Source organism: Nycticebus coucang, chromosome 3 (genome assembly GCF_027406575.1).
Source record: "Nycticebus coucang isolate mNycCou1 chromosome 3, mNycCou1.pri, whole genome shotgun sequence".
NCBI classification, from domain to species: domain Eukaryota; kingdom Metazoa; phylum Chordata; class Mammalia; order Primates; family Lorisidae; genus Nycticebus; species Nycticebus coucang.
The window spans coordinates 10,464,654-10,479,767 of NC_069782.1; the positions used below are offsets into that span (position 1 = coordinate 10,464,654).

Sequence of the window (15,114 nt, forward strand, 5' to 3'; positions counted from 1 at the left end):
GGAGGCGGCCGCAGGGCAGCCGGGACTCCACTGGCTGGATGCTCGTCCCTCGTCCCTCTGTCCATCCAGGGCGGCTCCTCTCCGGCGGTTCTGAGGCTGGGCGGGCGCTGTTAAAAAGCTTTTTATGTGTGTGTGTGTTAATCACATGATTGCCGTTCACCTGTATTTCGAACAAAGACAGCTCACTGTTTCAAGGCCCCGAACAAGAGTCTGGGCACAGGGAAGAGAAGGGAGGCGGGGGGGAGGAGGGCTGGCAGCGCCGGGGGTGGCGTCGAGGAAAACTGGGGGGAGATTGTCCAAGGCCAGCAAGCGAGAGAAAGAGAAAACCCTTATCAAACTCCTAATTCACTGGGCTCCGAGGCCCCAGACACACTGGCCCAATTGTCTGGCTGGTTGTATGTGTGAGCATGTGTGCGTGTGTGTGTGTATTCCAATGTCCGTTCCCCCCACCCCCAACATGCCTCTGCCTCATGTGACTACCTCATTGTGTCCTATCACCCACCCCCACCTCTTGGCCTTTCCCAAGCACGAGGCCTTGCCTCCCCAGACCCCTTGCCAGCCCCACTCCAGACGTGAGCCCTGGGTGTGGGCCTGGGGCCTTGCCCAGCTGCTCAAGAACACAGAACCACACGTGGTCGCCACCGTGGCCCAGGCTCCGGCGTCTGTTCCCACTTCTGCCCCCCCACCAAGTGAGATGAGCCCTTTGGAGGAGAGGCCTAGGACAGAGGAAGGACAGGAGCCATGGGAGGATGGCAGGGAAGAAAAGGGAGTGGGAAGAAGGTACAGAGGAGGGAAGAGTGAGGCAGGGCAACTCTACCCCTGCAGGGGGAGTGGAAGACTTGGTGTTGTCATCCAGGACTGACAACCAGGATGGAGACGCCTCCCTCACCCCCAAGAGAGGGTGAGCCCAATGGGAGGGAGTTGTGTTTCAGGAAGGAGAAGACCCCCACCCCAGTCCCACCTCAGCCTCTTGGGAACTTTCGTCTGTGGGTGCTGGGTGTCTCTAGGAAAACAATCAGGGGCCCAACTGGGGTGTCTGCACCAAGACCTCTCTCCTGCTGTATAGTGTGGGCAGAGAGGAGTTTGGGAGGACCAGGAGGCAGGGTCAGGTGGGCTGGGCAGCAGTGCCCAGCGCACAGTAGGCGCTCAGCAGTTTTGTTCAACTGAAGCAGGGGGCAGCCCAGGCCATGCCCTCCCAGGCCCAGAGAGCTTCATCACCTTACCTATCTCCCTAGTCCCTGCCAACCACCCATCCTGCCATATGAAGCCAAGTTTGGAGGTCCTGGTTGGGCCCAATTTTCCTCCAACAACAGGTTGTGACTCTCTGTGCCTCTTCCTTCCCTGACCTGACCACCTCCACTCCTATACCTTCTGATTAAGCCCAGGCTGAGCCCAGGCGAGATGGGCTTGGGCAGCAGGGCAGGGAGCTGGGGGTGGGGGAGCCTGGATGCCTTATGGAGGAGCCCTGAGTGTTGGGGATGAAGGAAAAGCGCCGGAGGCTCCACCTTCTGCCCTTCCCTCCCTCCTCTCCCCCTCCCCCCTCTCCCCCTCCTTCCTTCCCCAGCCCTCTGCAGCAGCTCAGTCGCTCAGTCAGTCTCAGGCTGTCCGGCCAGGGTGGTTGGTGGTGAGGATTCAGGCTCTGTCCTAAGGAGGCTGTGGCCTGAGGCTCAGGGCCCCCCAGCCCCTCCCTCCCTGCCCACCAGCGTCACCCCCCAGTCCCGAGCTGGACCGCACACCTTGGGACGCGGTTTTCCACTTCCTAAGGACGAGCCCCAGGCTGGAGGAGAGGTCCGAGGAGGTGAGTGCGCAGGCTGCTCCTCCCTGGCCGGACCCAGGCCTGGGACCCTGCTGTGGGGTGGAGAGAGGCTGTCACCCTGAACTCGGTGCCACACCTGGTTCCTCTAGACTGCTCTGTGGGGCAGACAGGGGAAAGAAGGAAAGGTGAGAGAAAAGGTGGGAAATTCCAGGGGCTGGGATTAGTACAGAATAAAGGGTCCGTTTTTCTTCCTATCATCAACAAACTTCCATCCAAATAAGGAGGTTAAAAAAAAACCACCCACACCAAGAAACGGTTGGGATCAGGTTGTGGGAAGACACCAGGCGGGCGCACCCACCTAGGGTCTGGCATGTGCGCGGGCCCCAGCGGGGCCACAGTGGGGTTAGCTGGGGCAGTGAGGGCCGCCACCTCGGGGCTGTGCCCGCGTCCCCTCCCGGGCCGCCTTTGGGTCCACACACACCGCTCCATCGCACCCTCCTTCCGGTCCAGGTGGGCGTTGGACTCTTCGCGAGGACCCCGGCGGCGGGCCCGGGGGAGGTGGCCGAGGCAGCGGCTGCAGCCGGGGGCGATATGGCAGAGGAGCAGGACCTATCAGAGGTGGAGCTGAGCCCCGTGGGCTCGGAGGAGCCCCGTTGCCTGTCCCCAGGAAGCGCGCCCTCGCTGGGGCCCGACGGTGGCGGCGGCGGCGGCGGATCGGGCTTGCGAGCCAGCCCGGGGCCAGGAGAGCTGGGCAAGGTCAAGAAGGAGCAACAGGACGGCGAGGCTGACGATGACAAGTTCCCCGTGTGCATCCGCGAGGCGGTCAGCCAGGTGCTCAGCGGCTACGACTGGACGCTGGTGCCCATGCCCGTGCGTGTCAACGGCGCCAGCAAGAGTAAACCGCATGTCAAGCGGCCCATGAACGCCTTCATGGTGTGGGCGCAGGCTGCGCGCAGGAAGCTGGCCGACCAGTACCCGCACCTGCACAACGCCGAGCTCAGCAAGACGCTGGGCAAGCTCTGGAGGTGAGCACCCCGCCGCGCTCCCAGCACCGCGGCCCTCTGGCCGGACAGGGGTAGCCTGGCCTCCTACCCCCAGAGCGGGGCCTGCCTGGGCCCTTCTCCTGGGTGCTGTCCCCTCCATGGATGGGGTTGGAAGGCAAGATATGGGGACTGTGCCTGCCCTGGCACCACATGTACTTGATTAGGGTTCCGAACTTGGAGCTCGCGGCCTAGGCCAGGTCTCCCCACCCGGGCGGCGGGCAGGAAGGCGCCCCCTTGTGGTTGGAATTCTGCCGGGGCAGGCCGTGGGGACTACCGGGGCCTGCTGCAGGGCAGCAAGGATGGTGGGCGCACCGCACCACGGGCCTTCACTAGCTTCCTCCCCACACACACGCGCACTTAAGAGGCCACTGCCTACAGCTCCGTGGCCAGGAGGATGCGGGGAAAGGCCTGGAAAAGAACCGAAGGCCTGGCTGGAGATGCAGGGAAACTGAGGCAGCCAGATAGAGAACTCGGTGGAGGTTCAAGGAAAACAAAGAATTCAGAAGAGACTCTTGGAAGGAGTGAGGGACAGAGAAATGCCCAGGGACAAATGTGTCTGCCACAGCAGGGTCTCCTACCCCAGTGTCTTCTAGGCTTTACTGACCCCATTCTCCTTTTAGGTTGAGGGCTTCCTCATCCTCCAGGGGAGGGGGCACACAGAAGGGGCCTTCCCACCCACCCTGCTCCACAGCCACCAAGCTGGTCTCATGCTTTCTTCCCCCTCCCAGTTCGGCGCCATTTTCCCTCCCAAGGCCCCACCCAGTGTTGAGCAACCTCCTCATCCCAGCCTGGAGCTGAGCACCCTGGCCAGGAGGAAACCTTGGCCACCCCTTCCTGCTGGGGTCCTTCAGAGTCCCAGGGACCCTGAGACCAGGCCAAACCTCTAGGGTAAACTTCCCCTCTTGGAGGAAAGCTGCTAACCCTGGATTCAATGTGTGTGGAGTGGGGTAACCCCCAACCCCCACAGGAATCCAGGGCAGCTGTGAGAGAGACCTTGGGCTCCACACGATGTGAGCTCACAGAGGTCACCTGATTCCTACCAGACTGTCCAGGGGACAGGCCCAGAAAGGCTAAAGAACCTCAAAGGTCACATAGCAGTTGGTGGCAGAGCCAGGGCCAGAGCGCAGGTCTCCCACTCTTTGTCCAGAGGCCTGCCTCCATGTTGTCCCTGGTGACAATGGTGGATCTCCCTTCACTCTACAGAGAGGTCAGAAGGTTGTGGGGGAGGCAGGAAGAGGAGAGGAAGAGTGAGGTGCATTTGGGTCCGGAAAGCTTGGGCTTTGTCAGAGCCATCTGCCTCCCTCCTGCTGCCCTGACCTTCGATGGACCCAGCATGGTGTAGGTCAGATCTAGAAGGCCAAAGGCTTAGAGCAATAGAAGAAGCAGGAGGTCCGCCAAGAGACCAAGAGATTCCCATCTAGCCCCTAGCCTGTCCTTGCCACGTGTTGGCTGGAGCCCTGGTGCCCCTCATCACCCCCAGCACCTGACAGTCCAGCTCTGCCCATGAGCAGAGGTCACAGATCCTCTGCCCCAGGTCCATCCAAATCAGGGCAGGCCTCAGCACAGGCTAGAGTACCTTTGGACATGAGAAACAGACAAGCAGGGGAGACAGACGGACAGAACGCATGTCTGAGAGCAGACCACAGTTTGAGCGCAACAGGAGTCAAAGCAGGGACAGACCCCCATACTCCTGCCATCTCCCATTGCCAAGGGCTTAAAATTGACCCCTCTGTTGTCTCTGCCCTTGTTTGCCCAGCCTAGAACCCCAGGCCTGGGCTCCCTTCAGGAGGGCTTGTTCCTGGTCACCACCCAAGCACAGAGGCCATCTGGGGTGGGGCCATCAGGAAAGCAGGCACTACTTGCTGAGGACCCGTCCCCCATGGCAAGAAGGGGCAGAACAATGGCAAGGGTCAAAAGCTATGCCAACACCTGTGACCTCCTCAACCCTTGGGGGTAGTCCTGAGGGATATCTGGATGTGGGCTGGATTAGCCATTTGCTCTAGGGACTTCTGAAACCTCCCCAAGCTCCTGACTGCTGGGATGTCAGGAAGAGGGGTGTGGTTAGGTAGGCAGAACTAGAAAATGGGGGTCCTGAAAGTGAAAAGAGAAAGACATACAGACAGGCTATGGGGAGTGCCCCCAGGGCTGTGGGGTCACACAAGAAAGCCCAGACCCTAAGTGGACACATGACCTCTGACAGCCCTGCTAGCTCATCTAGGGGAGGACTATTAGATGTCAATCATGAGCTGCTGGCTGTGCATTGGTTGACCTGCCTGCAAAGAACAGCCGGAGCCCCCAAACCAGAAAGGGGGTCACAGGCTGGAGCCTCTCCCATATGGTAGGGCTCTCCTTCCCTCTCTTGTCCCCAGTCTCAGAGGCCCCCTCCCCAGGTAGAGTCTTCTTATGCCACTGGCCTGGCAGAAGGACAGATATAGCAGCAATCAATGCCCACCTCAGGTGTCCCCCAGCTGGGGGTTCCAGTTTGGGTGAGAAACAGCCTGCCCTCTCTTTGCCCCCATTTTAAATCTGGGAGACTGGGAGGAGAGAGGGCTGATGTGAAGGCACAAATGAGGACCGGGTTTGGAGTTAGAGCTGGGGTGACTAGTAGGCAGGATGGGCTTGGGGTGAGGAGACGTCCTGAGCAGAGCCTGGGTAGAGGCTCAAGGTGGGGTTAGCGGCTGCAGCTGGTGCAGGAGGGGGCTGAGGTTAGGCCTGGGATGAGACAGCAGTGGGCCAGAATTAGACTTCTGTCAGGGCTAGGCTACTGCTGGGAACTAGCTTGGGGGCAACAGTGGGATCCAGTGTTGAATCTTCCCACTCTCTGGCCCCCTGCCATTTTTTTTGGTGATTGCTGGCTGCCAGCACAGGGGCCTGGGAAGGATGGGGTGCAAGAGTGAGCTTAGTGTCCCCAGCCATCCTGGAGCCTCTGTGCAGTTCTCTCAGGGACTGCTCCACCCCTCCCCAGCCCAGCCATCGAAGAGGGCACCTGGCTCCTAAGTCCCTGCCTCCTGAAAGTGTACCCTGAACCCAACAGAGCCTCAGCTGGAGGCTGGGCTAGGGCTGGGTGCTGGGGAGCAGACGGGAAGCTAAGCTGCAGAGGAATGCTGCGGCCCTAGGAGGTGCCTGGTGTGACCACCCCCCCCCTCCCCAGCCTGGGGAGGGAGGGCTCAGCCTTCTGCTGCCTGGGGGAAGAGGGCACCCACCCGGGTGTGAGGGTGGGGCAGCTGCAGAGAGAAGCTCTCTGGATAGAGGATCAGGGCTACTCCCCACCAAGACATCTCTAGGTCTTGACTCTAAATCTATGGACTTCCCATCAGACCCCACACCAAGATATCCATCTGGCCCTCCTCCTATGGAGTGCCCAAGCCCTGAACACACATCTGCCCTCTAATCCTAAACTGAAGTTGGAGTCAGTGGGCAGAGGCACCAGCTTCAGAGCTTCCTCCCTCCATGGGCTGGTCTCACTCAGGGCCTGTTCCAAGGTCTGGGAAGAGACTAGCTTCTTCTGCCCTCTGTCACCACCTTGACAAGGATATAGGATCTCCCTCAGGAGGCAGTGCCTCCCACATAGTGAAAGGGACTCACACCCTGCCTCCTTAGAACTACCACACTGGAATTCACAAAATCAGCGTTCCAGAGTTGAGGGGCCCCCCCTTAGGTCCTCCCAAGCAGCATTACAACGGCACCTACATGTATTTCTCAAAGTGCCGCTTCCCAGACCCTGATGCAAAGCCATTTCACATCCATCATTTTGGCCAATCCCATACCCCCAGTGAAGTGGATATATCATCCTTGTTTTAATGGTGATGAAATTCAGGCTTAGAGAAGTAACTTGCTTAAGGTCACACACTCAGCTAGTAAGGTGCAGAGACTGGGCTTTTCCCCCAACCACGGTGCTTCTCTGTTTGCACACCTCAACTTCCAGGGAACTCACCCCCTAACAGGCAGCCAATTCCTATTGCAGATAGCTTTGATAATGAGAAAGTTTTTCCTTTCCTTGAACTGTCCTCTTCCCCTGTAACCTGTATTTCTACCTTTAATTCCTCCTCAAGGGCATCCAGGAGCAGCAGGCAGACCCTTCTTTCACCCTCCAGGGCCAGAAAGATTTAGGGGCAAAGATCACAGCCCTCGGAGGCTGTTGTGCCCAAGACCTCACTTCTCTCAATCCATAATCACAGGGCACAGCTCCACCCCAGGTCCTGCCCTCTGGGCTCCCCTTCTGGGCCTCATGTCTTCCAGGACACTCAGAGGGAAGCCAGCCTGGGATGCTCTGGCATTCACACTGGCTTTTCTGCTGTCCTCCATTCTGCCCCACCCAGATTGCTGAATGAAAGTGACAAGCGCCCCTTCATTGAGGAGGCTGAGCGGCTCAGGATGCAGCATAAGAAAGACCATCCGGACTACAAGTACCAACCCAGGCGGAGGAAGAACGGGAAGGCGGCCCAGGGGGAGGCCGAGTGTCCTGGCGGGGAGGCTGAGCAAGGCGGGGCTGCTGCCATCCAGGCCCACTACAAGAGCGCCCACTTAGACCACCGGCACCCGGAAGAGGGCTCCCCGATGTCAGATGGGAACCCCGAGCACCCCTCAGGTGAGTGCCGAGGACAGAGCTGGGGATGGGGTGAGCCTGGACAGTGGAGAGAGAAGGCTGGATGCCTGGCACTCCCAACGCCTGGGCTCAGGGAGGGCATGCCAGGCTGTGCAGTTGCCCAGAGGGGTGCGCAGACCCCCAGGCAGGTGGCTGGGCAAGGTGGTGCTGGCCAGGGCCAATCCAAGGGGACACTGCTGGCTGGGCAAAGAAAGCACCTGAGAAGGCTGTGGAGGCCATGGGGTGAGAAGGGCCTGGGTAGTTACAAAGAAAGACAGGGACAGGATGATTTTGAGAAATGGGAGGTCAAACGGACAGGAGGAGTCATTCCCTCGTTCCTACTGCCACTGTGACAGGGCAGACATGCATGTGACACTGAGCCATGGATGGGCCAGATACCAGATGCCTTGTTTAATTCTCATTAATGATAACAGCAGCTAACATTAATTAAGCACCTACTGGGTGCCAGGCACTGAGCTAATTGCCTTATGTACATTAACTCATTTAATCATCAGAAACAGTGTGATAAGGGGGCCAAACTGCTCCAGCCCAGATCTCAGCTACGTGACAAGTGACTCTCACTTTCCCAGTGAGGAAATTGAGAGTCATTCACTACACAACTGACATCTGGACTTGAGCAGTTGGCCCCAGGGCCTCTGCTTGGCACCACAGCTGCATTTCTAACATACAGAAAGCACTGCATGCAGGCTGGCACGTGTGACGAGCTCATGAGCAGAACTCTGCCTTCAGAGGACACACTCTGAGTTCTACTTTGTACCAGGTACTGGATTAGATGCCAGGGGTACCAACCAGAGAAGCCTGCGTTCTCTGGCCTCAGGGGCCCACAGTGTAAAGGATAGAGCAGGCTGAAAACAAGTAGATTAAGTACAGGAAGAAATAAGAGCCCAAGGAGCGCTTATAAGATCGAGGTGAGGCTCGGTGCTCGTAGCACAGTGGTTACAGCACCAGCCCCAATCACTGAGGGTGGTGGGTTCGAACCCCACCCAGGCCAGCTAAACAACTGCAACAAAAAAATAGCCAGGCGTTGTGATGGGTGCCTGTAGTCCCGGCTTCTTGGGAGACTGAGGCAAGAGAATCACTTAAGCCCAAATTTTGAGGTTGCTGTGAGCTGTGATGCCACAGCACTCTACCAAGAACAACATAGTAAGACTCTGTATCAAAAAAAAAAAAAGATCCAGAGGTGACATGACCCCTAGGGAGGAGTAATCTACCCATTCATCCATCCAGTCGGGTCTTCAAAAACATCCCTCCAGATTTGTCAGGGAAGTAATTAATGTCTGCGCTACTTGGTATTATTTCTGTGAAACCAATTAAAACCGGGGGCCAGGCATGGTGGCTCACGTCTGTAATCCCAGCACTCTGAGAGGCTGGGGTGGGTGGATTGCTTGAGCTCAGGAGTTTGAGACCAGCCTGAGCAAAAGTGAGACCCTGTCTCTACTAAAAATAGAAAAACTAGCCAGGTTTTGTGGCACACACCTGCCAGCTACCTGTAATAGCTATACTTGGGAGTCTGAGGCAAAGGATTGCTCAAGCCCGAGAGTTTGAGATTGCTGTGAGCTGTGATGATGCCACAGCACTCTACCCAAAGTGACAGTTGAGACTCTGTCTCAAATAAATAAATAAGTAAAAAAGAGAAAACTGAGGATTTTCCCAGTGACAGAACCAGAATTCAGAAACTGAGCTGCTCTCTGTAAGTCTAGAGGCCACCACCAGTGCAGGGGTTCTGTCTTCTGGTCTGAAGGGAAAGGCCCAGGCCTGCCCTTGAGAAGCTCGTGGTCTCCCAAGGCCACAGACATACTCTGTCCAATGGGATGCCTATTAGCCATTGCTCCCGCACGCGTACTCTTCACCTTCAAAGAATCAGGGACACATTCACACATGCACGTGCACACACCCCCAGAAGACCCTGGACCAAGTACAGATCCACCCCAGAATAAACTGTGGCCCTGGTCTCATCCTTCCTCAGTGAGACCTTCCCCAAACTCTCAGGGCTTCTCCTTCTTGTCTCCTTGCAGATCCTGTCCTCATGGCACTTCTGACTCTAGGCATGCATGGGTCTCTAGACCTTCCCTGAGACTATAATCTTTGGGGGACAGGGATTTCTTTAATTTATGCTTGTATACCCAGCACCTGGCACAGTGCCTGGCACTTAGCAGCGCCCCCTAAGTATTTGCTGAATGAATACGTGAGAGAAGTGAATAAAGGAACAAGGGTCTGTTTCCTAAGTGCCCTTGTGAACAAGGAGGGAATCAGCTCGGGCACAGCAGGGCCACCATGCCTAAGCCAAGCGTGGGGTGGGGCTGAGGGCCTATGGGTGGGCTGCACAGCAGGGCAGGCTTGGGAGGAGGTATGGGACTGATGGGGACATGGCACTGTTTGAGGGCCAGGTTGGGGCACAGGCACAGGCAAGCCAGCGAAAGTGAAACTGACAAATCAACAGTGAGGGGGGCGCTTGAGGCTCAGCTAGGAGGGCAGCCTGCAGAGGCGCAGGGAAAAGGGTGAGCAGAGTGCGGAGGCTGGGGGCCAGACCATCAGGGTCAGCAGCTGAGGAGCTATAGCAGCAGGGAAGGTGGAGCCGCAGGAAAACTTATGTGAGGGAGAACTTTCCAAACATTAAAAGTCTTTTCCAAATGAATACACCTCTCTAGGAGGTGGGGGGTGACAAAAGGTGGGAGGCAGGACCCATCCCTAAGATTTGAAAATTTTATAAACAATTAGGGACCAATGCAAGACCAGTATGCAAACAGATGCTCACTCTTGCTGCCAAAACATGTCAAACTTACAAGGTCAGTGCAGTGATCAGACCTGAGGCTCCCAGAGGCACCTGCTGCCTGAAAGTGAACCGTCAAAGTGCACTTGTGCCTACCTGCCTCTGACCTTGTTTCCTTCTTGCGCTCTCTCTCTCTCTCTCTCTCTCTCTGTCTTCCTCCCACCCAGGCCAGAGCCATGGCCCACCCACCCCTCCAACCACCCCAAAGACAGAGCTGCAGTCGGGCAAGGCAGACCCCAAGCGGGATGGGCGCTCCATGGGGGAGGGCGGGAAGCCTCACATCGACTTCGGCAACGTGGACATCGGTGAGATCAGCCACGAGGTAATGTCCAACATGGAGACCTTTGATGTGGCTGAGTTGGACCAGTACCTGCCACCCAACGGGCACCCGGGCCACGTGGGTAGCTACTCAGCAGCTGGCTATGGGCTGGGCAGCGCCCTGGCTGTGGCCAGTGGACACTCCGCCTGGATCTCTAAGCCGCCAGGTGTGGCTCTGCCCACAGTCTCGCCACCTGGTGTGGATGCCAAAGCCCAGGTGAAGACAGAGACCGCGGGGCCCCAGGGGCCCCCACACTACACTGACCAGCCGTCCACTTCGCAGATCGCCTACACCTCCCTCAGTCTGCCCCACTACGGCTCGGCCTTTCCCTCCATCTCCCGCCCCCAGTTTGACTACTCTGACCATCAGCCCTCAGGACCCTATTATGGCCATTCGGGCCAGGCCTCTGGCCTCTACTCAGCCTTCTCCTATATGGGGCCCTCACAGCGGCCCCTCTACACGGCCATCTCTGATCCCAGCCCCTCAGGGCCCCAGTCCCACAGCCCCACACACTGGGAACAGCCAGTATATACAACGCTGTCCCGGCCATAAAGGGGGCCCTGTCACCACCACTCCCTGCCCAGCCCCTCCTGGGTCCCAATCCCTTCCCCTAGCCTGTGTGCCCTGTTCCTTGCCCATCTCAGGCCCGGTGGTGGCAGGGGAGGAGGCTGCAGAGGCTGACAGCTGAGGGAAGGTTTTGTCTGGCTCACTGCCCTGATGACCCACCCGCCCCATCCAGCCCTGAGCTCCTAACAGGCTGGGCAGAGGAGAAGGAGGCTGACTGCTGCCCATAGACTGAAAGATGAGGGGCTGCACCTTCCCCCTAGGAATGACCCTCTCTCCCAGGACTTGAGAAGGACCTGCTCACCCTCCTCAGGGGGCGGGCAGCAGCCAGGGCCAGGGGCACGGGAGGCCTTGCTGCTCTGTGCACCCCTCTTTCCCCCCTCCTGGTGAGTGAGTGTCTGACGTGTCCATGCCACCTGTGCCACGGTGCCTAAGAGCTAGGCCAGCCAGAGACTTGCTCCAATGCCTGAACTGGCTATCTCTGCCACTGGAGGGCTGAGGACAGCTTTGAACAGCCTCATGGGGAGTGGGGGCTGTGGGGGGCTCGGTATGAGTTCTCATCACTTCAATGCCCCTCCCCTCCTAATGCAGGAAGGAGTTGGCACAGAGGCCCCCAGATCCAATTCCGTGCCAATAACCTCACTTTGTCTAATCGAGAAAGAGAGCCCCCAGTCCTCCTCCGCAACCTCCCTGACCTTGAGGCACATCCCAGGAGGTGAGGCAGGGGCTCCAGGAAAGGATTCAGAGACAATTCACAGAGTCTTCCTCCCTGGGCTCCTAGCCAACCCCTCTTTCCTCACTGGACCCTGTGGCCCCTGCTCTGTCAGCCACTGGGCTTCCCAGAGTTGCAGCTTCTCAGGCCCAGACCCTTGGCTCCAGGAGGAAACACAGGGCCCAGCACCCAGGTTGCTGGCCACAGGCTGAAAACACTAAAATCCTGACATGTACATTCTGCCCTTGACTTTGCCCTTTGCCTCCCAGTGGTATCTGAATAAAATACGTAGCTGTATCTGCCCCACTTTCCTGTTCTGCAGCCCCACACTCCACATGTAACTCATTACTGTCCCCTCTTATTTATCTCAGTAGTCCCCTCTTCCCTCTCCTAGCCACTCCAGCCCCTATTAACTCTGCATTAAGCACTCCATGTAATAAAGGTTCCGGTTACCTGCTTGGGGCCTGACCTGGCCTGTCTCTTGGTCTCTTGTCCCTGTACCTGGGCTTTCTCAACTGCTTTCTGGAGTAGCTATTTGTAGAATGCAAAGGAAAAATAAACCAAAGGTCTCTCTCTCCTCCCTAAGTGGGGACAGTGGAGTGGGTTAGCACAACTGGCATCTAACTGACCCTCGGTGGGGTCAGTCTGAGCTCAGGGACAGAAGCCTCTGATAGGGGCGTTGCCCCCAGCCCAGCAGTGCCCCTCACTGCGGGGGGACCACTCATTCTTACCTGGCTCAGCTGTAACTCGCTGCTCACTCAGCAGCTTGCAAAGAATTCGAGGGACAGGTGATTGAACGGGCTGTGAGTTGAGTCTGGCACCTTCTCTACAGCCAGGGGCCTGTCCTTGAGGATGCTGGCTGGGCCCTCTTGCTGCACCCTGCCACTTGCCACCTCCCCCAACACACACATTCACCCAAGCAAGGACTCAACAGAGCCTTCCCAGCAGCTAAGGCAAGGATGTCAGACATGCCATCTAAACTGTTTACACCCTAAAAGCGCTTTCTTCAGCACTCAGGGGCCACTCCACCTCACAAGCACCAGTTCCAGGGACAAGAGAAATCTCTTCACCACTTTGTTTGATGAACAGGTCCGATGAGCAAGTTCTTCCATATCCCCAGCTCATGATAACAGTAAGAGCTACTACTTAGTGTGTGCTCCCTGGTCAAGAGTTTTGCCAAGGCTTTTCTATCATTCAAGCCAAGGTGGGAGTGGGCCTGATCTTTACCCCCACTTTCCAGATAGGGAAATTGCAGCTTTGAGAGGCTGATGATAGAAAGTACTGGCAGTGAACCTGAATCCAGCTGTGACTCCAAAGCTTGCACTCATAACCATCATCCCCTCCACCTGCCCATGGTTTGTAGGCCCTACCTCCACTTCAAATCTGGGGTGATGCATCTCCCACTGCTCCACAGCAGACACTGCCCACTCCCTTCCTTCCATCTGTGGTCTCTATCCCCTTACCACCTAAGCAGGACTTAGGAGAGAGGGGGCACCAAGAACTAGCCCAGCCCACCCGGGATGGCCAAACCCCCTCCATCCAGAAGCTGCATCCTACAAGCTCTTCAGGCTTTCCCCAAACTGCTGGCTCCTGTGAAGCTTGGGGCTAACTGAACCTGCTCTTTTAGACAGTATCTATTGCAAAATCAGATTATCCACATTGTATATAAGTTGTTTCTGGTTTTGTTTTGCTGTAGGTAAAAGAATTTTACTATGATCTTTAACGGATTTCGCCTTGTTGGATTTGATCCAATTTCCCACCTATATTAATCCTTTTAGAACTAAGCTGTCCGTTGGAGCTTCATGTACCTGCAAACTTGAATGTACTCACTCAAGTTATAATAAAGGTCTAAACAGAGGACAGAACCCTGGGTATACCACTAAATAGCTCTCTCCATTGTCAGTTCTATTATCTCCACACTTAGGGAGACTGGCTCAGTCCTGAAACTAATTTCATGACCAGAAGTGCTCACTTCTCCAACACAGACGTCTTGCTGAAACCAAGATTCACTCATCTCTGGCATTTCCAAACTACGGGGCTAGTAACCAACAATAAAAAAAAAGAAATTGATTTATTTGACAATACTGAATCTTAGGAACCCTGTGCTAGTTCCTGGATCCCCTCTAAAATACTTTCAAATATATAATAACCAATTCTAGAATTTTGTTAAAGATCACTTAGTGCTAACCCACTCTTTCCCCTTCATTGAAAGGAAGGACGTTTGTCCATTTCTGGTTTGTTCACTTACAGCGGGATGAGGGACATGAAGCTGGCAGGCAGAGAGGAGGGGCTACATCCAAAAGATGAAACCACCCCTCCAAGACCTGCATTCATGAGATTACTGAGGACATGGGAGGAGGGGAAGTGACCCCAGAGAAGCAGACAACCTGGGCTGTGTACATCCCTTAGACCAAAGGCTCTAGATGTGCACGGGCCAGCAGCTCCACTTGGACAGAGAAAGGGCCAGGTGTTTTTGTAGATACCACCCAAGCCCTAAGAAAATACAGAACCAATAGTGGTGACAGGTGATTTTTCATTCTAGAGTACTCAAAACCCGGACCTGGCTGGCTAGATGAATAGTAAGGGACTCCCCAAAAAGGAACAGAATGGGAAGGGGTAAATGGCAGGAAAGCACCCCTTTTGTCCCACTTTCCTTATGCCCTATCCCCTAAGGGTTAACCCCCCCCAACTCCTGTCCTCCCCCGCCCAAACCCCATCTCCCTTTAATCACATCTGATACTGAGCAGCCCAGCAGGGAACAAAGAGACCATTTAGAGAAATGGGGCCGAGAAAGTGACCCCAGCACTCTGGGGCGGCTGCCTGGATGCCAACACAAAGGCGGCATTTCAGAGCTGAAATTTCAGCACCCAACTTGATTAAAGGATTCCACAGGCTTGGAGGGGGGTAGAAGGGAGTGCGAAGTCCACTGCTCCCTGGATTAAACCTTCTCCAGAGCAGCAGGGACCCCTCCCACTCTCATGGATGCTCATCATTCCCACCCTGTCCTGGTGCTCCCTTCCCTGGGTTCCTGCCTCTTGTACAGGGCGAGAAAGACTGGCTCTTCCTTCTCCAGGAAGGGGAGCTGGAGTGGAACGGAGGTCGAGGCTGGAATAGTCAGAGAGCCAATTTTCCCTTCTATCTCTGTTGGTGTCAGTATACACCCTCTCCCTGTCTGCCTGAGTAAGGAGGAGTCAATGTGACTGGTCCTATCTCAAGTTGGGTAAGCAGGGCAGAGGAGGGGAAGATGACTCATTAGAAAGTAAGGCAGAGGAAGGAAGAACTCCAGCTCTAACACCTCAAACCCAGGAGCAGCAGCATCCCACCACTCATCCCAATCAAGGCCT

General features: G+C 56.3%; 1 protein-coding gene across 1 annotated transcript; it reads left to right on the top strand.

Moving 5' to 3' along the window:
* Nucleotides 1-1,580: 1,580 nt before the first annotated feature.
* SOX10 (SRY-box transcription factor 10) lies at nt 1,581-12,227 on the top strand. Its single transcript, XM_053583997.1, has 4 exons — nt 1,581-1,798; nt 2,267-2,781; nt 7,119-7,387; nt 10,343-12,227. Exons 2-4 carry the CDS (start codon nt 2,348-2,350, stop codon nt 11,044-11,046), a joined length of 1,407 nt encoding a protein of 468 aa, XP_053439972.1. The 5' UTR covers nt 1,581-1,798; nt 2,267-2,347; the 3' UTR covers nt 11,047-12,227.
* The last annotated feature ends 2,887 nt before the right edge of the window (nt 12,228-15,114 follow it).

What these genes read in the sequence shown, in the direction of transcription:
- SOX10 (XM_053583997.1), top strand. Translation starts at nt 2,348, where the DNA reads ATGGCAGAGGAGCAGGACCTATCAGAGGTGGAGCTGAGCCCCGTGGGC. An exon ending in ACGCTGGGCAAGCTCTGGAG is followed by an intron (nt 2,782 to 7,118) that starts GTGAGCACCCCG and finishes TGCCCCACCCAG; the next exon opens with ATTGCTGAATGAAAGTGACA. An exon ending in GAACCCCGAGCACCCCTCAG is followed by an intron (nt 7,388 to 10,342) that starts GTGAGTGCCGAG and finishes CCTCCCACCCAG; the next exon opens with GCCAGAGCCATGGCCCACCC.